The sequence below is a fragment of the Excalfactoria chinensis genome, chromosome 1 (genome assembly GCF_039878825.1).
Source record: "Excalfactoria chinensis isolate bCotChi1 chromosome 1, bCotChi1.hap2, whole genome shotgun sequence".
Lineage (NCBI taxonomy): Eukaryota > Metazoa > Chordata > Aves > Galliformes > Phasianidae > Excalfactoria > Excalfactoria chinensis.
In genome coordinates, this window is record NC_092825.1 from 125750024 (window position 1) to 125776881 (window position 26858).

The 26858-nt window shown below is 39.6% G+C and overlaps 1 protein-coding gene across 4 annotated transcripts in view; it reads right to left on the bottom strand.

The window, feature by feature from the left end:
• AFF3 (ALF transcription elongation factor 3) overlaps positions 1–26858 on the bottom strand; it is a 330573-nt gene that overhangs the window by 280354 nt on the left and 23361 nt on the right. For all 4 annotated transcript variants that reach the window (XM_072336759.1, XM_072336749.1, XM_072336732.1 and 1 more), the window contains one exon: positions 2066–2186. In XM_072336759.1, coding sequence (XP_072192860.1) covers positions 2066–2186 — 121 coding nt within the window. The remainder of the gene's footprint in view (positions 1–2065; positions 2187–26858) is intronic.

Sequence of the window (26858 nt, forward strand, 5' to 3'; positions counted from 1 at the left end):
TTCTAAAAATAAGCCAGATGGTTGCATGGAAGGCGAACAGAATTTTTTTCTCCATGAAAAACACCTACGTGATTAATGGGTCAAAGTATTCTGTCCATTAAATATCCAGAAAGAAATTCCTATTTTTTTTTATCTCCTGCAAAATACAACTCTAGTAAAAGACAGTGGATTTCCTGGAATCCTTCATAGAGGGTTGCTATGGATACTTCGAAATGAACTGGATAAGGGGCAGCCCAAAGAGTCAAGATTTTTCAGGAAATCTGATGTTTGTGGGAGAGTACATACTATTTAAAAGAATTTCAGTCTGTCTTTGATTTTCAGATATGGCCTCCTGAATGGCAAATCATTCGGATGTGTCTCTGCAGCACCTTTTCTAAAGGATAGTACAAATATGGCCATGCTGCTTACAGATGATAAGCAGGGATGAAGTTCCCATTCTGATTTTCTCATGGGATACTTGCTCAGCACCTTCAGTTCTTCTATAGACTGCATTATTTTTCATCCACTCCCACTACTGTAGATGGAATTATACTGTGGTTGTGCAAAGATGCTGTCAAACATCATAAATAACTCAGAAACTACTGGTGAGTCTGTGGAACATAAAGTCTGTAGCATGACAGTAAGTACACCAAGACAACGGGTAATAATCAAAGTGTGTACAGTATTCCAGCTATGCCACTTTTGTAAGTAATTTAAACCTCAGTACACCCACTTTCAATACCACAAACAAAGCAGTATCAGAGACCCAGTAAAAAAAAAACAGGTCCCTTTTTTTTTTTTTTTTTTTTTTTTTTCTGAGGGATATATCTGATTGGACCCATCAAATGGAAAATTATTAGTCCCTATTGCAGTGGAGTCTTCAGTAAATGCCAAGACACGGCTGACACGTTTCAGGCTTTTTTCTGTGTATTAGCCCTTGATTGGTCTCACAGTAGAGTATTTCAAGTGGAAGCCTTAAGGAAGATTTCAAGACATTTCCCATGGTTTCTAAATGCCTTTGTAATGAATCTGAAATTCGGGCAGCTGGAGGTCAGCTTCAAGGCAGGCAGAGCTGTCTTCTATCAAGGGACATGGTTTGAAGGTGGTAGATCTTCCTTTTTTATTAGGAACTAGAAACAACAACAATCTGGAAGGAATAGCAAGTTAAAAGGTGACCCTGGGACACGGGCAGATGCTCGGAAGCACTGAAGTCAGGTACCGTAGCCAAGTGCCAGGTACCAAATAGGAATCTGGAAAGAGGCACTGAAGTACCCAAAGTGTCAAGGACAAGTGAAGCAGCATGGAGGGGAAAAATTTCACAGTACTGTGGATTTAATAACAACTTGGGCATTACTGGAAGGTCACAGTAGGAGATACATGATTTTGTTCTGATGTACATGTGCAAAGTCACTGGCTAGCTAGAGCAGAGGGGCACCCTCTATGGGATACTGCTCTCTGGTCCCATTCACAAGGGCTTGGTTTCAAGCTTCTGGAGACAGTGGTTATGTGCAGAGCATCCTGCTGGATCCTTCCAACAGGAGGCGGGCAGAGATGGTTGTGCCTCAGCTTGCTGTTTCCACGAGGATTTAAATAAAGAGTTGTGTTACTTCTGCCTTTGCTGAGGGCAAAACATGCCTAGCAGACAAATATTGTTGGTAATGCTTACAGGAAAAAAAAAAAAAAAATAAAAACAAGATATTTCATCACATTAACCTTGGCCAGAGCATGATGTTTACTGTATAGCTTGACCTTCACACACAGCTCTAACACAATTACTTTCTCCTAAGTGTTGCAGAAACAGGGCACCATCACCTTCACCTCCTAGTTTTAATGCCATCTCAAATATTGTTAGGACATTTCTCGTTTATTTCATTCTCATGTGCTGCTGAACATTATAGGAAGCTAATGTAAGAAAAATCCAATTCTCAATGAACCATAAATGTTCTATGCAAATTTTGAGGGGCTGGCACTTGTGGGAGGTTGCTGAGACCTGGACAATGCCTTTTGCAGGATGCGGTTTTATACTGTGAAGTAAAATAATAATAATAATTAAAATAAAAAAGTCTCCCAGATGGAAAGCATCTACCTTGTACGGTTCACTGAAGAGGGAGTAACTGGTGTTAAACGTGCCATCCTCCTGCTGGGCCTCCTGATTTCTCCTTTCCCATTCTTTTCTACGCAGCACGTTTCTATCCGGCTCGTAGACACTACAGCAAAAAGAGGAAAATATTTTTAGAGTTAAAAATTAGCAAGCAACGTGTAAACCACTGTGAATTTGAAAGTGAAGAACTCTGGTTTGCAGACAGATGGCAAAAAATAAGCAAGAACATGAATCAGTTGAATGCCAGTCCAAGCAGACCAGGGAGGCTCAGGTCTCTGGGAATACTGATGTTTTCTTCACACAGGGAATAGATAATTAAATTCTTACAGAAGAACAGAAAAGGAATTGCAGGGCAGGATCTAGTCTGTACAGAACCTCACTGCTTGAAATGTGACAAAGGAAATATCTAAGCAACTTTGACAAAGATGGAAAGTACTCTTCAGGCAGATGGTAATTACAGCTATGAGTAAATAGAAATTATGAACATATTTCCACTTACGACATATCCTCTGAGTGTTGTGTGAGAATGCTCCTTTTTTTACATGGATGTGTTTCTGTAGTGATTCTTTCATTAACTAGCTCCCTAAAGAGCTGTTAAAACTACATGCTGTAGTGGTTTCCACAGTTAGGCTGCTTCTTCTGATCTCTGTTAATCAGCCAAGTCATGAAAGTGCTGCTGAAACAATTCCTCTTTCTGATGGATTTGACACTATCACAACTTTAGAGCACGAATACATGAATACTAGCATGACAGTGTATATAATGCTGGTGGAGTGTAGATGGAGAGGGAATAAAATCTCTATACCACACAACAGCGTTAATTTTTAGAGATGAATCAGACACCAACATAGACATACAAAATAAAAAATAACTTTTGTTTGTTTGTTTGTTTTCAGAATTCAACTACAGTGTGAGACATCACGAAACAGAGAATCTTTTCCCCATATTTCCTCAAAACAACGCAGGTTTACACATTTCCTCCTGTACGCTTTATTCTCATCAAAAGAAAACCAATGCATCCCATCAGCTTTACTTGTTATTTCAGGACATTGTGACGAGTTGCCTATTTTGCCTAGCTCAGCTAATGCCTTTCTTCTGGCACTGTAAATCTGTAAAGTAGAAACATATATTAATGTCATGTAAGTGCACCATGTGTTAATGAAAAAAAATGTTGCCTTGCTAACCACTTCTCGGTTAGAAAAACATATGTTGCATTGGCTTCCCACGTGATATTACCTAGTGTGCCTGAGGCAAGCCTGCAAAAAAGCCAACAGCTATCTGATTCTAATTCTAGGCTTAAGAGAGCTGAAAATATGTAGGATATGTTAGGCACTGGCAGATTTAAAAACAATGCCCTAGCCGTCACCAAATGAACACAAAGCCTTACGTTTACTTGTTAATGTTGCTAACTTCCTAGGCAGATCTGCTCTCTCAATGAGGTCTTACAAGAGGACTCAACAGGCTGCATCAGACCAGATCCTAGTGGGCTTTCAGGCATCCCTTCTGGAAGCCATCTATGGGCAGATGCCAAAGACAGAGCTGGAGTTTATTGGGAACACAGGATTCTCTCTCCAGGAAGAAGGGTGTAGCAAAGACATCCCCACGGGCTTTGAAGAGGAGTTCACACACTGTGCACTACTGATGCCAGGAGGCTGGGTAGTCACCATTTACAATTGTGTGACTGGTAGTTCCCAGTCAGTACTGCATACCACCTCAATGCACTCCCATCCTATAAGCTGGGGTAAGAGTCCTTCTAAAAACCACCTCTGCATCTGCCACAGGCTTTCTGCCACCAGGAATAATTGCTGCTGGATGGGTTTTCCTGAACTTGCAGGGATCCAGTTATAACTTCATCTTCAGCTGCTTTTCCCCATCCCCTGTTGACTCTTTCAGATGTTTTGCATTTGGACTGCAGCCTGCAGTCAAATAGAGATGGGCAGATCCTCTGAGATTAATTATAATACTGATCTCTACCCAGTTTCTTGAAAGTAAACAAGTGTAACATTCTTCACTACGCCTCACATAAAAATGCTGTGGTGTAATACTCCTGAAGTGGAGAGGCTTTTCTTTATTCCTTTTATTTGATGGAGACATACAGGTCTCCAATATCCCTTTTATTTGAAGAAGACCTATTTGATGTAAGACATAAGTTCCCAGATTTCTGAACCCTTTTTCCCAAATGAGATGCTCACTGTTGGCCACAACTCACAGCCTGCAATAATTCATAATGATTATGCAAATAGCGAAACAGTGTGACAATGCCCGGTATGCCACCTCTAAGCAGTAAGTTAGAAAGAGCAGCAAGTCAAGAGCTGCATTCTTTTGGTAATGCTAGGTAGCAAAATCTCCAGCATTTGCAAGGCAGTTTATTTACATGAATGCTGTAAGAATCACATTTCCTTGAACGCATGTCACCAAACGTGTTTATTTTGGTTCAAGGAGAATATTGCCAACTGCTACAATTGTCTTCACTGCAAACACTTCAGTCAATGGAACATGATCCTTTTAAATAGTTTCCTTTCTTCCTTCCTTTTGCTTTATATGTACCTTTTAAATCATTAACATTGTGTTCATCTTTTTCGTACAGTTCACAAAGAATCTCAAGATTATTTTCTCACTGGCACATCTGTGCGTACATGTGTGGTGTATGTAGGTATACATTTGCTATACGCGCACTCAGACATCAGATTACAGATTAAGAATCTTGCTACGGTAAACCAAAATATCGAAGCAGCTCTGCAAGACTGGGTAGACAAAGAACATACAAGCAGTCATCTCTTAAAAGTCAGCATCATTTATATTTGTTTTATAGAGGTCAAACTCCAAAAGGATGAATTTAAATAGATTTTAAATGGTACATTGTTATTTTTAAAATGCTGTGCAGCTTACAAATTCATGCTTAAAGGACATGAACTGAAGCATGAGTGATGGTTCAAATACCTTCAGAAGTTACATATGAATAAATGTTGTATTATAATAATCACACTGCCCTGCATTTGGCACACTGCTTTAAAAACACACTGATTTATCCCAGCCCTATGATCTGCCAAGAGATGCACTGAGAAGGAAACATCTACCAGTTAATTGCATCCAAACACCAGAGTCTGAGGCTTGAAGCACTTTCAGCACACCTTTATCCTGGTCACAGTAGGTCTACCTCCCCTGCTTCTCCTAGGATACTCTGAATAATGCCATTCTCAGGTGTTTTACAGATCAGAATGTCAATGGGTTGCCGAACTCCTCAAAGGAGGCACAAATAACAACTGTCAAGCTGCTGTGATGACATTGGGAAGGCCACCTTTATGGTCACCCCCTCTGCGGCTGTGGCTCCCACTTGATGGACAGGGAGGGTGGCTGTGGCACTGACCTCTCCCCAGCACTGCCAGAAGTGCTCTCAGCCTCATCACGCTACTCCTGACATCAGAAGGAACCGCTTCCTTCAGTCCTTAATTAGAAATAGACACAGCTGGCTCAGGGGACAGCCTGGGAGCAGAGCAATAACCTTACCTGAAATACCTGGGACTTGATTTAATCTCTTACAAAGTCCAAGGAGTTATGTAGTCTCAGGTTAGGCTGAAAGCAATCATATAAAAAGCCTAAAGTTTTAGGCTGTCTCTTTTCTTTTTTTTCTTTCTTCTTCTTCTTCTTTTTTTTTTTTAAACACACTGTTTCTAACACAATTTTTACCCCCCTCAGACATCACTACCTGGAACCAATGGAATAAAAACACCTAGTCTAAATGGAGGCAATGCATCAGCTTTGTCAACAGTGGTGTCACCGTCCCTCGAGGTGTTCAAGAACCATGTGCATATGACATCGCCCGTGGGCATGGTGGAGGTGGGCTGACAGTTGGACTAGATAGTCTGGGAGGTCTTTTACAACCTTAACCATTCGATGATTTTTCTAGGGATTGTCCCCAAACTCTGAACTCCAAGGAAGACACCCTTTCCCAGCAGCAAAAACACTGCACCTTTGCTTGTATGTCGCACCCTTTCACAGCCATTTGGTGACATTAATAATGCTGCTCAGTCTTTTCAAAAACCACGAAATTGCCACATCATCATGGAAAGATTCAAGGAATATGCAGTTATTTAAATAACAGATCACCATTCTCTGACAGGCCAGTTCCTGTGGGCTTTCCATGAGAACACCTAGATACCACTTGCAAGGACTGAGCTGATTTCTCAGATGTTGTCAGCTTACACCCAGACATCCTCATTTAAGCCCAAACTGACCCTTTTTTTCTCACAGCTAGTGAAGAGTCTCCATATGAAATACAGTCAGACCACAACAGCAACTCCCAGCAGTGTGGAAATGAAACCACCTCCAAGCTTCCAGATACAGGGACTAAATATCCCTGGAGAGTGTACAGTGATATCATCTTCCAAATGAGAAAGAAAGAAAACAGCAACAACAACAGAAACCAAACCCCCAAACCCATACTGCAAATGACTGAAAGAGATGGGAGATTCAAGGATAAAACTGGACATGAGAACAAGTTTTCTGTGAGGAAGCATTTATCTTTAAAACAAAATATTAGCACACAGTCGTTTCTGAATTATGAGCAAAATGAGAACTGTTTCAAAGTTGTGAAAAACAAACAAACAAACAAAAAAGTGAAATGTTAAAAATAACAAACTATTAAATGCTTTTCTGATAATTCTCAATATTTCCCTACAAACTGCAATCTGACACATGATTCAAAATACTAAACTTCAGGTCGAAGTGAGGACATTTTCTGCAATATTTAATAGTCTGTTTCTCCCCTGAATTATTGATTTTACTCCAAAGTAAGTAAAAAGATTTAACCCAAAGAAAAACTTATACATTACAGTAAAAAACACATCCCAGTCCTGATGCAGGACACTGGTTATAAAACTGGATTCAGAATGGAAACTGGATTCTGAGTTCAGAAGGGCTGTCATTCTCAAATCTCTGTGATATCTTAAAACACGAAGGGATGAGCCAACTTGAGACCTTGTAAGGGCAACAGCCTCAGAAGAAAAAGGTTAAATTTTGACAAGTTAATTATGATTCAGGTTATGTTTCTTGCTGAATCGCCAGTCAGCATTGGAGAGCCATCACTTAATGTCTGTTTTCTTTTTCACTGCTCACGACCACGCTTTTTGCTGGCCAGTTTCTCAGGGCCAGTTCCTTTTCAACTAAGTATAAATAATGTCTATTTGGGAACTAATTGCTAATGGTTACGGTGAGCTCTTAAGAGATGGCAGCCTCATATTTTTGAGCCTTAAATGTTTTCCCTAACGATGTTTGAAGTACTGGTTCAATTATAACAAAGGGGCTGACTTTGATGACCAAGTGACACAATCAATAAAATGCCTTCCCTGGTCGCAACTGACATTTTTTTAGACTTTTTATCTCGCTTAAACAGCAGAAGTTAATTTGAGGATTTTTACAGTATTTTTTCCCATTTACAAACAGAAATGCCGTGGGGTAAAGCAATTACTCTGATTTACTGTTTTCTCTTTGATTGAACATAAAGATGTAGCAGGGTCTCAAAAAAGCAGTAACTTAACAAACTGTGCTCCTACCCACAGACAGATAAAGTACCTACTTTGCTATTTCAAAGAGTTTACCTCCAGGCAGCAGCACAGAGCAAACATCAATCAATGACATGTGTCTAAGATGAGATTGATGTTTACTCTCACAGCTTTTCATCTTACATCCAATAAATTATTTTTCCTTCACCAAAATGCCTGGTTAAATTTCATTTTTCACTTTGCAGTATCAGTTTTAAAACTTCTAGCTTCCAGCAATTTTAAAGCTAGGATTCATTGACGCTTCATCTTTTACAGCCTGTTTATGATTTATATTAACCATGAAACAGTGCCGCACAAACATGAATACGCTCGTGCAGAACTGAGCAGGGCCAGCCACATGCTCTGTGGCAGGTGCAGGCTGAAAGGTGCAAGATTGCTTTAATTATGTGCCTGGAAACACTGAGATGGAAACCAGGGGCTTCATTTGCAGGGGTAGGTATATAACATTCTTGAAATTAACGCGCATAGAAATATATACATAGCTCATGTCTGCAAAATCAACATTTGAGCATTCAAAGTAGGTCTTCGAGGAGCCATACTGGGCAACTGGAAAGTGCCAAAGAAGGCTGATTGTGGGTGCAGTTGGTATCATGGAGGCACTCGCACCTGGTGTTACAAAATGTGAGGTATTTTCATGCAATCTGACTGAATTTTAAATACGTGTTGAAATATTGACAAAACCTATGACTGCAATTTAGACTGGAATCTGGGCTGTTGAATCACAGCAGTAAACATCACAACGGAGGAACATTAAAAAAGAATCCAATTTAGTTCAACATCTGCTGGTGCAAGAGCACCTCTTCCAGCTCTGCTACAGATAAAACATGCACATTTTCTTCCCATAGCAGAGTTCTACTCAATGAGAGAAATAAAAATCTTGCCAGTGGTATGCATAGATAGATATGAAAAATATCACCATTCGCAAGTAATAGATAACCCTACACTCAATTCCTTGTTGTTTTCTTTTTGGCTATTAAGTGCTGGTGTTCTGTCTTATAATCCTAAGACTGCTAACAAAAATACCTAAAATGGGTGGAGATCTAATAATGACAAGGAACCAAGGAAGAAGCAGAACATTGCTATCACCTTTAATTTTACATATTAAGATTTGCTGTGCTTCTCTAACAGTGTTATCTGAAAGAATATTCATATATTACAAATTCGTCACTGTTATTTAGCTGACACATTCAATGAGTTTTTATTTATTTATTTATTTTCCTATAATTAAAAACTATGGAAAACTATTAAAAAATCCTGAAGTAAAAGGAGAGCTTAGTTGTTAAGAAGCAGATGTGGTAAGATGAGATAGTGGAAATAATTCCTCTTGTTCCCTAACCCATATGTTCCAGGAGGAGAGAAAGAAAACTCAAGACTGAATAGCACAGAACAGACAGAGAACAGTGAAGCCCTTCTGTTTGATTTTGTTAATGTTACTTTTACCTTGTAATTCAAAAATACAACAACTGAAGTGATCTATAAGGAATTCTTTCTTTCTGCCCAGCCTAACACGGTTAAACTATGTGGGCTGTGACACAAGGCCCTACCTAATTTTGCCTTGCCTGCATCTGATCCAGTCTCATGTTACATCTCCCCGCCAGGGATATCTGACACAACACCCCACTTGTCTGATTTTTTTTTTCCCCCTACAATCATTTCTCTTTTCAATGGCCTCCTTATGCATGGAAAATTGCTCCAGTTATTTTCTGCCAAACCCATGTGTTTGTGTTTTCCTTAAAAATTGTTTGTTAGGCTCTTTACAGTCATAAGTAGCAATATATATATATATATATATATAATATATATATATATGAGAAATATATTTATATGCATAATGCATAGATTTATTAATCAGCCACCTTGCTCATCTCTGTAGATGGTGTGCACACTGAGGAAAATTATTCATATAGACTTGGTGTCCGTTCATCTTGCCTAAGCGGTGTCCACTTCCATTGCCTATTGCTGGGACAGAACATTTTAAATGGAATGAAAAATATCCAGCCTTTCAGAATCTATCTGATATTTTGCTGCAATTGTTTAATGCTTTACTCCAAATTTTGCTGTCCACATATTTGCTGCAAACTGGATTTAATGAAAATCTTCAGTAGCAGTTTCAATAATTAAACAAACAAACAAAATTTCCTGAAAAATTATCAAAGTGATCATAGAATCACAGAATGGTTTCGGTTGGAAGGGACCACAAAGCCCACCCTGCTCCAACCCCTGCCATGGGCAGGACTGCCCCCCACCAGCTCAGGCTGCCCAGGGCCCCATCCAACCTGGCCTTGAGCACCCCCATAGATGGGGCACCACAGCTTCTATGGGCAAATGTGCCAGCACCTCACCAACCTCTGAGTAAACAATTTCCTCCTAACATCTGACCTAACTTCCCCTCTTTCAGTTTAAAACCATTCCCCCTTGTCCTGTCACTATCCATCTATGCAAAAATTCAGTTCTCCTCATGCTTACAAGCTCTTTTCATTTATTGGAAGATCGCAAAATCTCCCTAGAGCCTTCTCTTCTCCAAGCTAGACAATCCCTCAACCTTTCCTCACAGGAGAGGTACAAATGACTTGTTCCCTCTATTATTATTATTATTATTAATAATATTTAAGATCTTTTTAAACAAAAAATAAACTCCTTGCTCCTGATTCTCTTTAGAAACTCAAAGAGAATATTCTTTCAGTGGGGCTCCGAACAGTGATGCACCTATCCACAGCTAATTGCAGGACTGAGAAGTACACTGAGCTACACTTAGCACAGCTAAGTACAGCTACATAGTTAGCTACACAGCTAAGTAGCTACATAGCACAGAAAATGTCAGAGCTCTGTAACCAGCAGAAAAATGTTATCACGCAGTTTACCCTGGTGGAACTTGACTTGGAGCAGCAAAAGCGAAGATTGTAATGAACCATTAAGGCCAGATCTAAGAGTCCTTTAACACTAAAGAGATAATAAAAAAAAACATTCCTGGCACAGTAGCAAAAGAAGCAAAACTTTACAGGGTTCCACAGCTGATGAAGGCTCCTTTTATAGCTTTAATTTGCTTAGCTCCAGCCCTTCTGGCACTGTTAAGAACCCCCAACGAAACACCAGCAAAGGTCACTCAGAGGCTCAATATGTGACTGTAAAGGTTGCCGAATTTTGTCTGTTCTTATGTTCTGCACCCTTTAATTTAGATCAACATTCAGAATTAAGTGATGTCCAAAAGGCACCAAAACACAGCACTGGCTGCCTCCTGTGTGCAGTGCAGGACTCGGGATTGCACAGCTATACAGTACTACCATTTCTTGGAAAGACTGAGCTCAGTATTTCATTACAAATGTGTCATCTGCTAGTAGCCATCAAATCTATGACTCATGAAAATGTCTATACATGTTTTATTAACAAAGCAACACTTCCAATTTACTCTTACAGTAATGTGTAATGACTGAAGGTTCATCAGGGTTAATCAAGCAAATGATGTAAATTTTATATTGTATTATGTTACATTTGGCTTAAAATAGATCTTGGTTGACAATCTTTTTTAGGTGTTAAATCATGATGTACAGAGTTATGGAAACCACACAACAGCCCCACTGTGAAACAAATAATGAAGATGGCAGTGTATAAATCATCAGATTTTATGTATTTCCAGAAAATCACATCTTCTTGGATACTTCAGCGGCCAGCCACAGAGTTTGGCTTCTGTAGAAGCAGGATCAATGTTTTGAGACGCTTTAATTCATTTTTCTTTCATATGTTATAGATGGAGACTTTACTATAGCATTTTATAGACTAGATAATACTACAGGGGAGTCACTGTAATATACAGGTGAGGCTGAGGTGAGTTTTAAACAGATGTACTCTAGCTTGTCTACGTACTAAAAATAAACATGGATGATGTTAACAACTTCACATGAAGGAAAAGCAACGACCAAAATAGTTAAACCCTATGCCAGCTGTATAGAGTAAAAAAATAATCAGTTACAGCAAATGGCAAAAATAATAAACCCACTAAAACCACTTTACAAAGACACTGTGATTCTTTAATTTATTTATTTATTTATTTATTTTATTATTATTAACAGTTTGTAAGCATAAAATCCTACTAAGGGGAATTACAGGCTTCTGTCTTCATTCCATGCAACTGAGATATAATGATAGAAAAGGAATGATGCATATACACCTAAACCTAAACCCAAATCCAAATCTAAGCCCAAATCTAAATCATATCTTAACAAAAAATCTGATTCTGGTTGTAAGATCATGCCCAGAAAGTGGTGGTCAGTGGCTCAATGTCTGGATGGGTATGAGTGACAAGATATGTCCCTCAGGGTTCAGTGCTGGGACTGGAGCTCTTTAACATCTTCATTGATTACATCGACAGTGGGATCATGCGCACCTTCATTAAGTCCGCAGATGACATCAAGCTGTGTGTTATGGTCAACACACTCAAGGGACAGGATGACATTCAGAAAGACTTGGACAGGCTGAGCAGTGGGCCCAGGTGAACCTCATGAGGCTCAATAAATCCAAGTGTAAGATCTTGCACCTGAGTCAAGGCAATCCCTGCTATCAGAACAAGCTGGGGGAAGTGAGGATGGAGCACAGCCCTGCCAAAAAAGACCTGATGGTACAGGTGGATGGCAAGATGGACATGAACCAGCATGCTCTTACAGACCAAAAAGCCAGCCCTATCCCTGGCTGCATCAAAAAAGGTGCGGCCAGCAGAGCAATGGAGGTGATCCTGCCCCTCTACTCTGCACTGATGAGACCTCACCAGGAGTACTGCATCCTGATGTGGAGTCCTGAGTACAGAAGAGATGTGGACCTGGTGGAGCATGTCCAGAGAAGGGCCACAAAAAATGATTCAAGAGATGGAACACCTCTCCTATGAGGGCAGGCTGAGAGAGCTGGAGCTGTGTAGGTGACCTGATAGTGGCTTTCCAGTATCTACAGGGGGACTATAAGAAGGAAGGAGACAGACTCTTTAGTGGGGTCTGTCGTGACAGGACAAGGGGAAATGGTTTCAAATTAAAAGACGGGGAATTTAGACCGGACATAATGAAGTTTTTTTTACAATACAGGTGGTGAGGCACTGTCACAAATTGCCCAGATAAATGGTGGATGCCACACCCCTGGAGTCACACAGGGTCAGGCTGGATGGGGCTCTGAGTACCTGATGTAGCTGTAGGTGTCCCTGTTCATTGCAGGGGAGTTGGACTAGATGGCCTCTAAGTGTCCCTTAAAACTCAAATGAGTCTATGATTCTATGATCTAGAGATCTATGTACATACTGTGTGATTGGTACCAAGGGAAATGGTTTCATATATGCTCCTTATGCATGCTAGCCCCGATTCATTCTGCTTGTCGAGACAACTATATCATGTTTTGTGCTGCTCATCCTCAGAGCAGCACAGAGAAGCACCCAAGCTCTCCATTTCCTAACTGACGTGCAACAGGATTCCTGTATTTTCTCTCACCATGTCCTAAAAGCATTTGAAACAAATTTAACATTTGTGCCTCTCTTGGCACTCTGTTTCCATCTAAGGAGAGTGGTGGTGACATGGCCAGCCCACAAATCCAGTACAAAATGTAACATGCCAGGAAAACAAAACCTTAAATGTAACAAAGCACAACAATGTGTTTTAACTCACAGAAACAGCACGACTGTTCTCGTGTCTCAGTTTCAAGCAGGTCAAAATGCCTCTATATAGGTCTGAATTGGAAGGTGATGCCACAAAAATGACAAAAGATTACCCAGATGCTTTAATGGAGGGGGATAGATGGAGAAGCCTCTCCAGAGACATCCATGCAGCAAATGTGCCAAAGAGGCAGATGCTGTGTGTGGAAGGGCATCATCCTGGTTCCAGTCCAAGGTAGGGAGGAAGTGACATGATGAAGCAAGATGCAGCACTGTGCCCCTTCTCCAGCAGCTGCTTTGTCCTGGCTGTTTTTTGCTCAGAAAATTCTAGTTTTAGCAACCACAAAGAAAACTTATGAGAGATGCATTTTATTTTTACTCTACACTTTATTTGAACTCTGGGTTCATAATTTGCATCACAGTGAATTATAAGGATATCATTTACCTGCATGGTATAAAGCGTAAAATAATTCAGTGTTTCAGTCTGTGCTAAGAAGTGTCTGAATTCTACATATTGCTATGAAAACACAGGCAGGAATCTAAATTGTATTTATTATTTTAAAAACATAACTTTAGGAAAAACCTACAGCATTTCCATTTGAATCTTTTGTGGCAAAGATCTCCTTTTATTGTGGTAGGAAGCTTAGAAATCTGTAGATTGTTTTTGTCTGCAGATTTTTGAAATGCCTTAAAACTTCAGTTTGATTTTTTCTCATTCTGGCATTCAAGAACATAAAATTTGTATGTCCTTCCAAAAAGCCCAGTGAAGCTGGTTTCACTGGAGCAACATAGGAAGACAAAAATCCTCTTCTGGAAGGTTGCACACTGAACCCACCAAAATTAGAATCATGAAATCACAGGATGGCCTGGGTTGAAAAGGACCACAACGATCACCTGGTTCCAACCCCCCTGCTATGTGCAGGGTCACCAACCACCAGACCAGGCAGCCCAGAGCCACATCCAGCCTGGGCTTGAATGCCTCCAGGGATGGAGCATCCACAGCCTCCTTGGGCAACCTGTGCGTCACCATCCTCTGTGTGAAAAACTTCCTCCTGATGTCTAACCTAAACCTCCCCTGTCTCAGTTTAAAATCATTCCCCCTTGTCCTAATTAATTTTCCTCTTTCTTACTAGGGGAATATAGTACAGAAAAGAGGAGTCAAAATACTCATTTGCTCACTAGCGAACAAAAGGAAAAGGGGAAAGCAAGGCTGAAGGAAATTCCCCTCATGTTCCAGTTCAGAAAAGCCATGGTTAAGATGCTTAAATAGGAAATCTTCTGCAACAGTAAAAAGCAGTAGAGGAGGAACCCATTCTGCATTGTTATCAGCTTATGATCCCACAGTCCTCCAACCTTCATTTGATTAAGAATGGACAAGATTTTGGTGACATGGCCAACCCTGTCCTGACCGCTATCCAAGCACTTCAATGAAACTCATGTTCACAGTGCTATAAAATCGAGCGCTTATAAGAATGCGAATCACAGTTTGAATTTGACTGCTCCCAGGCTCTCAGGCTCTGTAACCTTAGAAATGGTAAGTCAAAACCTCCACAGTAGCTAACTGATTTCTTGTTACAGAGTTACACCTGAATCTCATGAAAGATGCTTAACATTTTAAAGACATGGTACAACACTGGTAGCAATAATACCGCTTTTCTTGTGTGTGTTGTTTGTTTGTTGTTATTATTATTATTATTTTTAACCAAAATCCTACATGTCAGAGAGGAGGTGCTCCTGGAGGGGGCTGCAATACAAATGAAGAGCAATGACCCTCTGCAAGCATTGCTTGCTGGCAGAAACATGAACAAGCGCTGAACAGAAACCTAACAGAGTGCTTGCTGCCCCCTGCTATCCTCTGGATGGGCCCCAGTCACTCAGGTGAGTGGGGATAAAGCACAAAACTAGATCACTGTGGGTGATTGCGATTTTTATTTGATTCCAAACAAAGCACAGTATAATTCACACTTGGTAACTGGAACATCCCAGTGCAAAAAATAAACAGAAGCTGCTATCAGCAAGAGAATATCTTGTTGCTAGCATGCAGCATTAAACAGAAAACTGCTACTACACTCAGCCCTCCTTCAAACTTTCTGATATGGCAGTGTCAACATGGCTGCTCAGATACAAAGGAAATGGCAGGGAATTATTTCCTTCTACAAAATGGAAAAGCAAATGACTTACATAAAGATGTTATTTCTTTTATTATTTTATTTTAGAATACAACTAAAAGAAAAGCCCAGAGAATTGTTTCAGTTTTGATTTTGGGACTGTCTCTTGGAAAGCTGTGGCATAAGTGTAAGAATACCCACGTTCTGTTTTGCTGTGAACAAAGAGAATATCTCAGCAAATCAACGACAAAGGTTTGTCAAGGATTTCTGAGTTTTGAAACGATCCTAAAGAACATTTTGCTGCTTCTGATGCATGAATATCAAGCCTACCTAATTTGATACCACGATAAAGAAAAGGCAAACTTTATTAGAACCTCAGAAAACAAATTATGAAAGGGCCAACGCACTAAATGAAGAGGAATAGATGAGCTGGGTACACATGAATATCAAGCTGAAGATAATATTATTTAAACTTATTCATTTCAAATTAATCTGCTCTCTAACAATTTTAAAAGCCCAAGCTTAACATATTATGATATATCTCATTTTACATACACAAAACAGAAAAAAAAAACACCCCATACTGCACTGTGTATCTCCCCGGGGCCAAATTAAACAAAACAGAAATTCCAGAACTTCATTTCCCTTAATGAATCTACTTGCTCAAATGCTGGAGAAAATCTATAACTTTAAAACATTATCTGACTCCCTAAAACGAAAGAGAAAAGCACTTCATAGAGTTAACAGCCTCCCACTTCCAGTGTGGGAACTATCACATTGCAGTCTATTTAATGCCCCTTATCGTGAAAGCTTATAAGGAGGAGCAATCTCTGGTACACAGCTTCAGCATCTCAAAGAATTTATATGTAAAACACAACAGGAATGTAAAAAGAACACTGGTCTTAGGGTGCAGGTATAAAGCCATAGGTTCCCTGAACCTGATATGACCCAGACAGTATCCTGCAACAGAAGAATCAGCTGAATGATTCATGGTCCCATTTGGGTCCCATTTTAGCAACCCAAGCACACAATACATCTCGTATCCTTTCACTGTCTTCCTATTGCCCGTGTCTTTTTGATAACAACCTTCACCCCAAACTGACCTGCAGCTGAGCTCTGCAGTCTTCAGCCTCAGCTGACAGGCACACTGGAACTCAGCAAACACAAGCACCTCTTCTGTTTTACCTACATCTTGCTTTGTAGGGCTGACAAAGCAGAGCCTTAGCTATGCTGCATCTAAAAGGTCGGTAGGGGCAGGAGAGCAACCCTGTGTTCCTCTCAGTATGTGAGTTGCTGTCAGCAAGAGAGTTTATCTAGAAGAGAGTGTCTGGCCTAGGGACCTCTGCTGTAGGAAAGACGTGGTGCAGCCCAGAAGTGAACAAACAGGTTCATAACGGAGTGAGGCATGAAAAGGGACAAATTGGGTTTGTCTAGTTTAGAAAGGAGAAGACTGGGAGACACATGATAATGATCTTCCCACCTACAAAAACTTGTTGCAGAGCAGACAATGATGAATTGTGTTCTCTGTCTGCTAGGTCACTCAACTTAATTTGCAGCAGAAGAGATTTAGGTTATGTGTTTAGAAATGCTACCTAACCACAAAAGGAAGTGCTACAAGAGACAGGCTGTGTACTCCACAGCTTCTTCTCTTATTTCAAAACAGGTTGCTTGGTTCTCTTCCCGCACTGGTTCTCACCAGCCAGACTGTTCATGTTCCTATTTCTCAGTCAGGTTTAATCCACAAAATAAAAAACATTAGGAAAAGCCCATTCAATGAACAACGCAGCCCCAAACCCTCTGTCCAGATGAGTGACAGTGTTTTACATTGTCAGCCTCTGAGACAAGAGGTGGAATACCATACACAGCCAGCATATGAAATAAATTTTGGCCATTATTTTGTTACTATGTGAGTTAAACAACAGAAAAATTATCTGTACTTTAGAATTCAGAAACTGATCTGTAACCATGTGCAAGCAGGAATATCTCCTCCATCATTACCCAGTGAACCAAGTTTAGCTCCTAGAGGGATGTGCAGAGCATGCAAAAAGAGATGGGAGAAAAACAAATAGAGCTTTTCTTAAATATCTTCTGTTTGTGATCAGGAACTTAATTGCTGATGCTAAAAATTCCAGAAGGTTGCTACCCAGAGCAGATAATATTTCCTATTAGAAATTTACTTTTGATCCCTCAAACTCTGTGCTGCCCAAAAGATCTGAATTCTCTTTGACAACAACAGAAAAGGCAACTAACAAGCCACAAAAAGATAATTTAGTGACCAAATGTCACAAATGGTCCCTCAGTCCCCAAACTTGAACACATAATATCTTCAGGGGATATAAATGGTATAACCTTGCTCATACTGAGCATGCTATTTTAATTTATTCAGGGTAAGATTGGAATAAGATCCTTCTTATACCCAACTATATATATAAAGCTGTATACAAACTACATACAAACATAAAGTACAGGTCATTGAGAACCGACTGGGGAAAACAGCCATCAGTGTGGACTTAGGGAACGTCCAGGATGTTATTGAAACCACAGCTGGGAAGAAGCCAACTGCCTAAAAAGCTGAGTCCTGGAGCATAAGTTTACTAAAATAGCTACTACGTTGCTTTCTCACAGTATTTGCAACTATAAGGCGAATACAGTATAACATATTCACCTTTGGAAACATGAAGTTGTAATTTCTGAATTCTCCTATGACGCGTTGCAGTTGAGTATAGAATTAAAGATCCATGGAATTATTGAGGTTGGAAAAGAGCTTCAAGTCTAACCATGAGCCTGACCTACTGAGTCCCATCACCAAACCATGTCCCTTAGTGCCATGTTTGTTAAACACCCCCAGGCATGGGAACTCTGCCATTTCCCTGGGCAGCCCATTCCAATGCCTGATGACCCTCTCTGCAAATAAATTCTTCCTAGTATCAAACCTAAGCCTCCGCAATCCAACCTATGTGTGTCTGCTTCCTCAGAATCCTATCACTTGTCAGCTTGAGAAAAGTGACCAACAGCTCTGTCCCTGCAGCCTCCTTGCAAGTAATGACACATAAGAAAACATTACACAGCAACTACATGAAACAGTGCTGATGTTTGATGAGCAAACTGAAAAACAGTTACAAATCTCCCTGTACCCACCTAATTGTACATACAGTGCAGATATACCACATTGCCTTCTTTTTGGGGGGCAGAAGAAGTCGGATGAGACATCTTCTGTAATGTAGAAATGATAGCATCTTCTGTCACAAATCAGAGTAAGCGATTTTTTTGTCTCGTTTGGATATTGTTGCTGTACCTGTTCATGGCATCCTATTAGCTGCCACCATAAAATGAAAATACTGTTGGTAATATTTATTTGTAGAGAGAAACATCAATGCTAAGCACTTAGCAGTACATTATGTTTTTTTTTGAGGATGCACTTGGGATGCGCACAAGAATTTTATTGCACAATAGATATAATACTGTTTGCACTTGTATTCCTCCAAACTTCAACTATTCACAATGTTTTATTTCTGAGAATGCATTGTCAAGAACAGAGATTCTGACGATACTGTTAAGTGTTCGAACAATTCCTTCACACCACTTACATAAAAAAGTGGGTGCCTTTGGGTACATATCTTTGCTTTCTCTTTTTCCTTGCCTTTCCTTTGTCAGTTCCCTTATATGACTTATTCTTGGAGAAATTAACCACATTCACTCCATTTACTGTTTAATAAAAATAAAGCATGAAAAATATTATAAACTATAAATAAAATCATCCAGTATTTGTATTGCGCTAATTTGTCAGGGGTTGAATAAATGTTAATTATACAGCTTTTAAAAAATCAGACTTGTTAATGTCATTTTTAATTTAGAACGTTACACTGTAAATGTTTTCCATTGTGTTAATTTACACCTGTTATTACAGCCTCCGTTATTAGGTTTACACTGGAACAGCTACTTTGTGCCACTGAAATTTGCTTAAAACAGCAGAAACAATTACTAATTAGAAGGGCATGTTTACTTTAATTATATTTATTTCCTAGTCTAGTTTTATATGTAGCACACTATGAAAGTGTATGATTCAATTAGGCAAACCCATTTATCTTAGGCAATTCCTCAAATGAGCACTGCTTACAAAGACAGCAAACTCTTTCAGCACTACTTTGCTTCATAAATTTTGTAGGTGACACTAATAAATACATATGGTGACTGGGTATCACTCTCTCTGTGACCTCAGTGCTTTTTCCCATTTCTGCTAATGCTTATGCAGTAATTGCAGATTACCAGAATTACATTTCATTCAAACAACAAGCCATGCTGCTTTAATCAAAGATTTTAAACCAGTGACATGGAGAACCGTCTTTAGCATTCATAAACTCAGAATCAACACAAGATAAGCGCTCAGCTCATTCAGTTATCCGCACAGTATCACGCTACCACAGACACTCATCCACAGATATCTTGAGCTGGCCTGATTACACAGTACTTTGCAAATTTGCAAACCTAGTGCAATTTAAACTTCCTGGGAACAAAAAGTTAATGTCTTTATCCTTTATAAACACATATCTTGGAGCAGTTTTCTAGTGAAAGATGAATTATCTCCTCACTCTCTCACAGATAAAAAAGGAGGAGAGCTGCAAAAACTTATGGCAAATTACTTCCCTGAAGCTCATTCATGTTTTTAACCTGCAGCAAGGACTGAAAAAACAAAACAAAACAAAACAAAACAAAGAGTTAAAATTTTAATTGGCTGTTGCCTTCCTAATCTATGTAGATGATATTGGCAGATAGTGGTACTAACTGTTGCTTTTGAATAGCACTGTTTTATAACTTAGAATAAAATTCAGCATTCTAAAAACTGAGAATAGAATTGCATAAGCCAAAGGGAGCCTCAGTGGGTTCTACACTGATAAGGTGCTCTGCCTTACCCAGCATTCAGCCATCAAAGCTGATGCATTTACTGTTACTGCACAGGCATAGTGGTTGTATGGCATATGGTCATTTAGAGTGTGCAGCTGATGCTGTCCAAATGGCAATGAAGGCTGTAGGTCTGTAGTTTCCCAAACTCTGGGGCAACCTTTGCCTGTGGAATGACATACAACTCTACATATCAGCAGTGCTACCTATAATGAATAATCATGTTGTCCAAAGAAGCTATGTTGCCCAATCCCTGGAGGCACTCAAAGCCAGGTTGGATGGGGACTTGGGCAGACTGAGCTGGTGGGGGGCAGCCTTGCCCATGGCAGGGGGTGGGGCTGGGTGGGCTGTGAGGTCCCATCCAATGCAAACCATCCTGTGATTCTGTGACTGTATGATCAAAAACGTGGATGTAGATCACTGCACATTGGACTGTCTGAGCCACATTTTATAACTTCCACCACAAAGGGAGTTCAATCCTAGTTACATTTCTCCTTAGGAAAGAGAGTGTAACAAGAATAATGAAAACCTAAACATCTAACAAGAACTGAGCCGGTATCTCGTGAGGACCAAAATCACAGACCTACCTACCGTCCCCTAATCCACTGTCAAGTCAGAAAAGGAAACAGTGTATAAATAGAAAGCCTGATGTAATTCAGAAAAATAAATAAATAAATAAATAAATAACCCTTCTATTAATAAGTCAGCATTTTTTAAAAAGCTAACAGAGACATATCTCAGCTGAGGCAGTTATTTTGGAGGTTAAGAGGAGAGAAATACTGCTGCAATTGAAGATTCGTCTTCACAGGGGCTCTCAGGAAAGTCAAGGCAAATCAACCAAGGGAATGAAGTCAGTTCCCTGCCAGATGAACATACATTATGGCAGCTTATCCCTTCTCCAAAAGATAAAGGGATTGACTACAGTGATGAAAGATCACTTGAGACTGGACCAAGCTGGTTCATGTCGGGCTTCAACACGCTTCAAGGTATGCAGGTTGACTTTGTGCATTTGGTGATTCTAGAGGGGTCGGTGAGTCTGTCCTTTCTCTGGCACTGCTCTTCCCCACACCATAAAGCAGCTAGTGACAAAGCCTAGCCCCATGGACACCAACTTTGACCTCTCTCTAACAGCACTTCCTCATGTATTTGTATGCGAGTTGAGGGTGCGGAGAGGTTATGCGGAGTGCACTGGCAATTTCCAATAGCTAACTATCTTTAATAATGAAGCATAAGATAACAAATCAAGTCTGAGTCATAACTAATTAAAAGAAATGGGAATTGAAAATGAATGCAATTAGTCAAAATTTCTGAACAGTGCCTTTATTATAAAGTCAATAATTAAAATGGAGAAATCAGTGTTTTGTAACACACACAAGCCTATGCTCAAGCAAGTTCTGGCTTTTCAAGTGCCTTGTTTTATAATATCTCTGTTTCCTGCTGAATTTATTGGATTCCTGCTAATGGTTTTTGTTTGGCTGTTTGTTGGGTTTTGCTTTATTTTTTTTTTTTTCTATCCTTTTTTCAAAGAAAGGGATGAGCTGGACTTGTTATTTGTGCTGATAAACTGACATGAAAAGTTGACCATGGCATGCTGTTACTGCCTCTGTAATTAGGCTGTTCTGTCTGCAACAACAGGGAAGAGGCATGATCAGTTAAAATTGAAATAATGCCAGTTGCATTATTTTGTTTAACTCAGTCATACATTTCCATGCATTTATGTGGTACCATACAGCTGTAATGAACCAGAGTTTTTAAGTGCTAAGATATATACGTGCAAAGCAGATTTGCACCCTTTTTAAAGGGGCCTGTAGGTGTTAAATTGCAAGGAGACTTCAAAAGGATCTTAAATTATAAGCAAAATATATCATGCTCTCTAATATTTTCCCCCTGACATATGCCTTCTTTTAAATGTAGACTGGCTCTTCTTCAACTTGTCCAGTAGGGATCCTCCAAAGGCTTTTCTTATCTGCAACAATTGACTAAACAGCAACAATACTGCTCCTCTGACCAAAAATTCTCTGTGGTCTAATTCTTTTGGCTCCACTAGAATGCATTTTTACACAAAAACAACCTCAAAATTGCAAAGGGTTTCTGAATCTCCCATCCTGTGGAAACCCACCACCACAAACAGTGCGTGCTCTTTATCGCTCCCAAAAGAAAGCAGCAATATTTTAGCGCTATGCCCTGGGCTTGCAGGGCTGTGGGAGAAAGAGCTGTCTCCATCATGCTGCACCTGCGATCTGGCACTGTGAGGCGAGGCGAGGTGGCTGCCTGGGGAGCTGCCTGGTGCTCGCTCCTGCTGCTGGGGTGTGAAAGGCTGCAATTAGTGCTGGCCTCAGCGCAGCAATAGTTCTCCTTGGGAGGGAAAGGTAATATCACAGGCTTCAAGCCCTCCTTTCCCCGAGGTTTCAGCAAAGGGTGCACATCAGGGAGCAGTATGGTAGTAAGAATGCAAGCTAGAACACAGACAGTGATTTCTTGAATATTGTGATGCAGGGGAACTGCACTGTGCTGTCAGTAGCAGCATGTAGATGAGTGCACTGATACACTCCCCTCCATGGGCTCGCAAGCTGCCTTCAGGCAGTGCTGCTCCATACGCACATGCTGGTACGCAGACACAAACTCACACATACACAGCTGCTCATTATGCACAACGTGGAAAAAAAATACTCAGAAAATTGGGAGCCATAAGAGACTGAAAGATGTACAGCAGGGTCCACAGGGTGGTAAGTTTATATCGGTAAAGGCAGAGAAGTGACAAAAAGCAAACTATATATATGTGTATATATATATATATATATGAAAAGCTGAAGAATTCAAATATTCCCTACACAAATAATGGTTTTTGTTTTTGTTTTATTTTAAACTAAATCTATTACATTATCTTCCAAAGAGCTAGCATTGAAAACACAGATCTAAGTGCTACTGTAAGGATAAGGAAACTACTGAAACAAAAACAAAAACCCCACATTCAGGCTATTCCAATCCAGTGCAGTTGAGATTCCCTTTATTCTGATTTACTCAGAAAAAAAAATAAATAGAGTCTTGTACACAGTTGGAGACCACTTTAAAACAGATATATGTGCCTATCTTTAAACCATTAACAAGCTCTTTTTACCAGAGAATTCTGGCTAGCACAGAAAACTGGGCAAGCACGATGGACTCAAATGATTAATAATGCATGAATTCCTCTGAATCAAAGGTAAACCAAGCAAAAATGACAAGCAGAAGGGGAAAGCATCTTAAAAAAATTACCAGAGAGCTAGTTTTGGATCTAAAGGCAACACCAAGCCTGCCAACTCCTCAAAGAGGCTGCCAAGAAGCCAGATGCCATAACTGGAAGGATATTATCCAGAGTTTTACGTCTGAGTCTCATGAGTGCCTTTGAAAAAGGACAAAAAAATGGATCCTGGCAGGAGCTCAACTGTTTAATTTCTATCCCCACCCTAAATATTTATTTAAAAGTTAAATTGAAACCATTGCAAAAATTAAAGACAGGATGTGTAAATACAATGTTAAGTATTTACAATGACCCACAAGGGTGAGCAAGCCCTACCGAAGCACTGGAAAACTCTGTGGGAACATGAGTTTGAGTCCTGAGGTCAGCACAAGCCCCCTGTTTCAGTGGGGCTTCAGAGAACATACTGAGCCCCTGAGGAAGGATTTGGGATGCTGCATTTTACAGCAGCAGTGCCTGCCCTGCAGCTGGGGTGGGCATGGCAGCACTCTGTGTTGTTCCTAGTACAGCAGCCATGAGGATCACCCCCATCCCAGGATAGATTACACCTGCCACATTGCAGGTATTAAATGTGCCCCAATATAGGAGAGCTCAGCTTATCACCGGAGCTATCACAGGGCTGAAAGAGTAATGCCTGCATTTTGGCTATGCTGTAGGCATGTTCGACTGTATCATGAGGGACATTTTGACCACCCTTGAGATACAAACCAGCTGTAAACCATCAGAACAGTTTAGATGGTCTACAGCTTTCTCCATGCCCACGAAGGAGTTGCCATAACAAAAGAGGTTAACCACCTGCAAGGATCAGACTGTGAAAAAAATAAAAGGAGTGGAAGAGTCTTCACTCTGCAGACAGTCTAAAGGTTGGCTACCCCCACTTTGCAGCCGCGTCCTGTAAAGTGCAATGTGGCACCGACAAATTGGATCCAGACCCTCTAATCAGAAAGTGACCATAATATGTGGATTTTTTAGATTGAACCTGCAATCCCAAAGTCTGGTTTTACTTCATTTTATTGAACACACACACTTAAAATACTTGAATAATTTCATTAATCTCATTTAAACCACTGGCACCGCTCTTGTGCATCAAGTTATGCACTTTCATGGGGTCCTTTTAGGTCATAGTCTTGCATGGTTTATGTAAAGAGTTTTTCATAACTAGATTGATCTGTGTATCATGCCATCACTTGGCACTGAGCAGCTGTATCCTTTGACATTAACAGGCATTTGTCAAACTCTTTCCTATAAAAAAAAGTTACTCAGTTGAACAAGTTTCTAATATGCAACTGCATATATAGTTCTTGGGTAAAGAAAGGCAGTTATTTTGATTTCTGCCACAAAAGATGGCATGAATGTAAACTATGAACTGCAGAACACAAAAAAATGTGGCAACTTTCTCTGGCCAAGCAAGCTCTATTTTACACGACAAGAAACAAATGTTCAAGTGAAAATCTCAAATGGAAGCAACCAAACCAGCATTGGACTTGAAAAAACACAAGATTCCCCAAAAGGCAATGACAGGCTAATGTGTCATGTTATTAAAGACACCTGCTCTGTCTCTCCTTCTGTACTTCCTGCAGGTTCATTATCATTTGTTAGGGCTTTTGAGGATTATTCTTTAAGCAAACAAACAAACAAAACAACTAGCTAGTATTCAAAATAAGAACTGAAATGCAGAACAAATCTAAACCGCCCTTTTAGCTACTTCAGGACATTGTTTATAATGTGCATGCACCACTTTGCATTTACCACGAGGCTCCTCAATTAGTTCATAGTCAAGTTAACCTTCTATCTCCCAGCAAAGATAATTCATGCTCATTTTATACAACACAGCATTCTGCCAGCTATTATCCATCATTTACAAGTGTTATTTGTCTATAAAAATGACACTAAAAAGTTGAAAAATGATTCTGCTCTGCCTGCTTCTGAATGTGCTTTAACAAATGGTACCAATGCAAAAGGCTCTAAGTCATGTAAAAAGCAATTAGTCAAAGAAGTCATAAATATTTTTTAAAAAGGATATAAATGATTGCTTGCCAGATAGTAAAAGCTCTAAAGGCTGCTACATAATAAAAGACTGAACCTACACATACATATGTGAGTAACTTTACCCCTTGTGTATGTGCGATCCCATTAGGATGAAGAAGGCAACTCAAGCAAGTAATATTAGCCAGGTGAGTAGGTGTTTGTTCTAAAACAGTTAAAATAGTATTCTTCATTATTTATCATTAATGAAGTTAATCAAATTCTGCGCTACTTACTCATGCATGCATTTAAATAGAAACCTGAACATGACATGCATATTTATGGAACAGAGATTGAAAGATCATTATCTGTAGGGAAGAAAATCCAGCACAGAAAAGGATGTGTAAAATGTGTCTGTTATCTTACTAGAACATAAACTGTTTTGCTTAAAACATAAATATTTATTTTAATTAATTCAATTAACCTCAATAATAGCTTCCACACATGACAACTATAGCTAATGTATGAATTTTGTCATTTCTGATCAAGATGTGGGCCACAGGCATAGCTACCATGAACCAACTGGTCTCGTTCAAAAGAAGTTAATGGAGTTCTACCAATTCACACCAGCGTGAAGCTGATCTGTAGCTCTCTACTAACTGACTGCATCTCTTACGCTGAAATGAAATACACTATACTGCAAAACAGAAACTCAAAAGAATAGAAAATAGATGGATCTATTTACTTTTTAGTTAACAAATAAGGTGAAAATTTCACGGCTTCTAATTTCTGAAATTGCATGCTCTTTCTTTCTTTCTTTCTTTCTTTCTTTCTTTCTTTCTTTCTTTCTTTCTTTCTTTCTTTCTTTCTTTCTTTCTTTCTTTCTTTCTTTCTTTCTTTCTTTCTTTCTTTCTTTCTTTCTTTCTTTCTTTCTTTCTTTCTTTCTTTCTTTCTTTCTTTCTTTCTTTCTTTCTTTCTTTCTTTCTTTCTTTTCCTTTTGAAATTTAAATACCTGCACAGAGGTTCACAGACCAGACAAATGTGACTGGCAATCCCAGGGAGAGATGGAAAGATTAAAAACCTTATAAATACAGCTATTAAATATTCGTGCCATTGGCATTCTGTATCTTCAGTGAAGTTCTTGCTGTATATGTGGAGTGAAACATATAGTTAAACATTTGATTGCAGTAGCTATCAGTTTTGAAAGAGTTCATTATAATGTGAGGTGGAAAAAAATCACCTGGTTGCTAAATACTTAGTAAAATGCGTGGAGAAAGCAGGGAAAGAAGGCATGTTCTTTGGCCTTTAAAGAATGTCAGATCGATTTTCTTTTAAAAACTTTTAAGTCTTATTGTCCAAACATCTGAAGAAAAAACAGTTATCT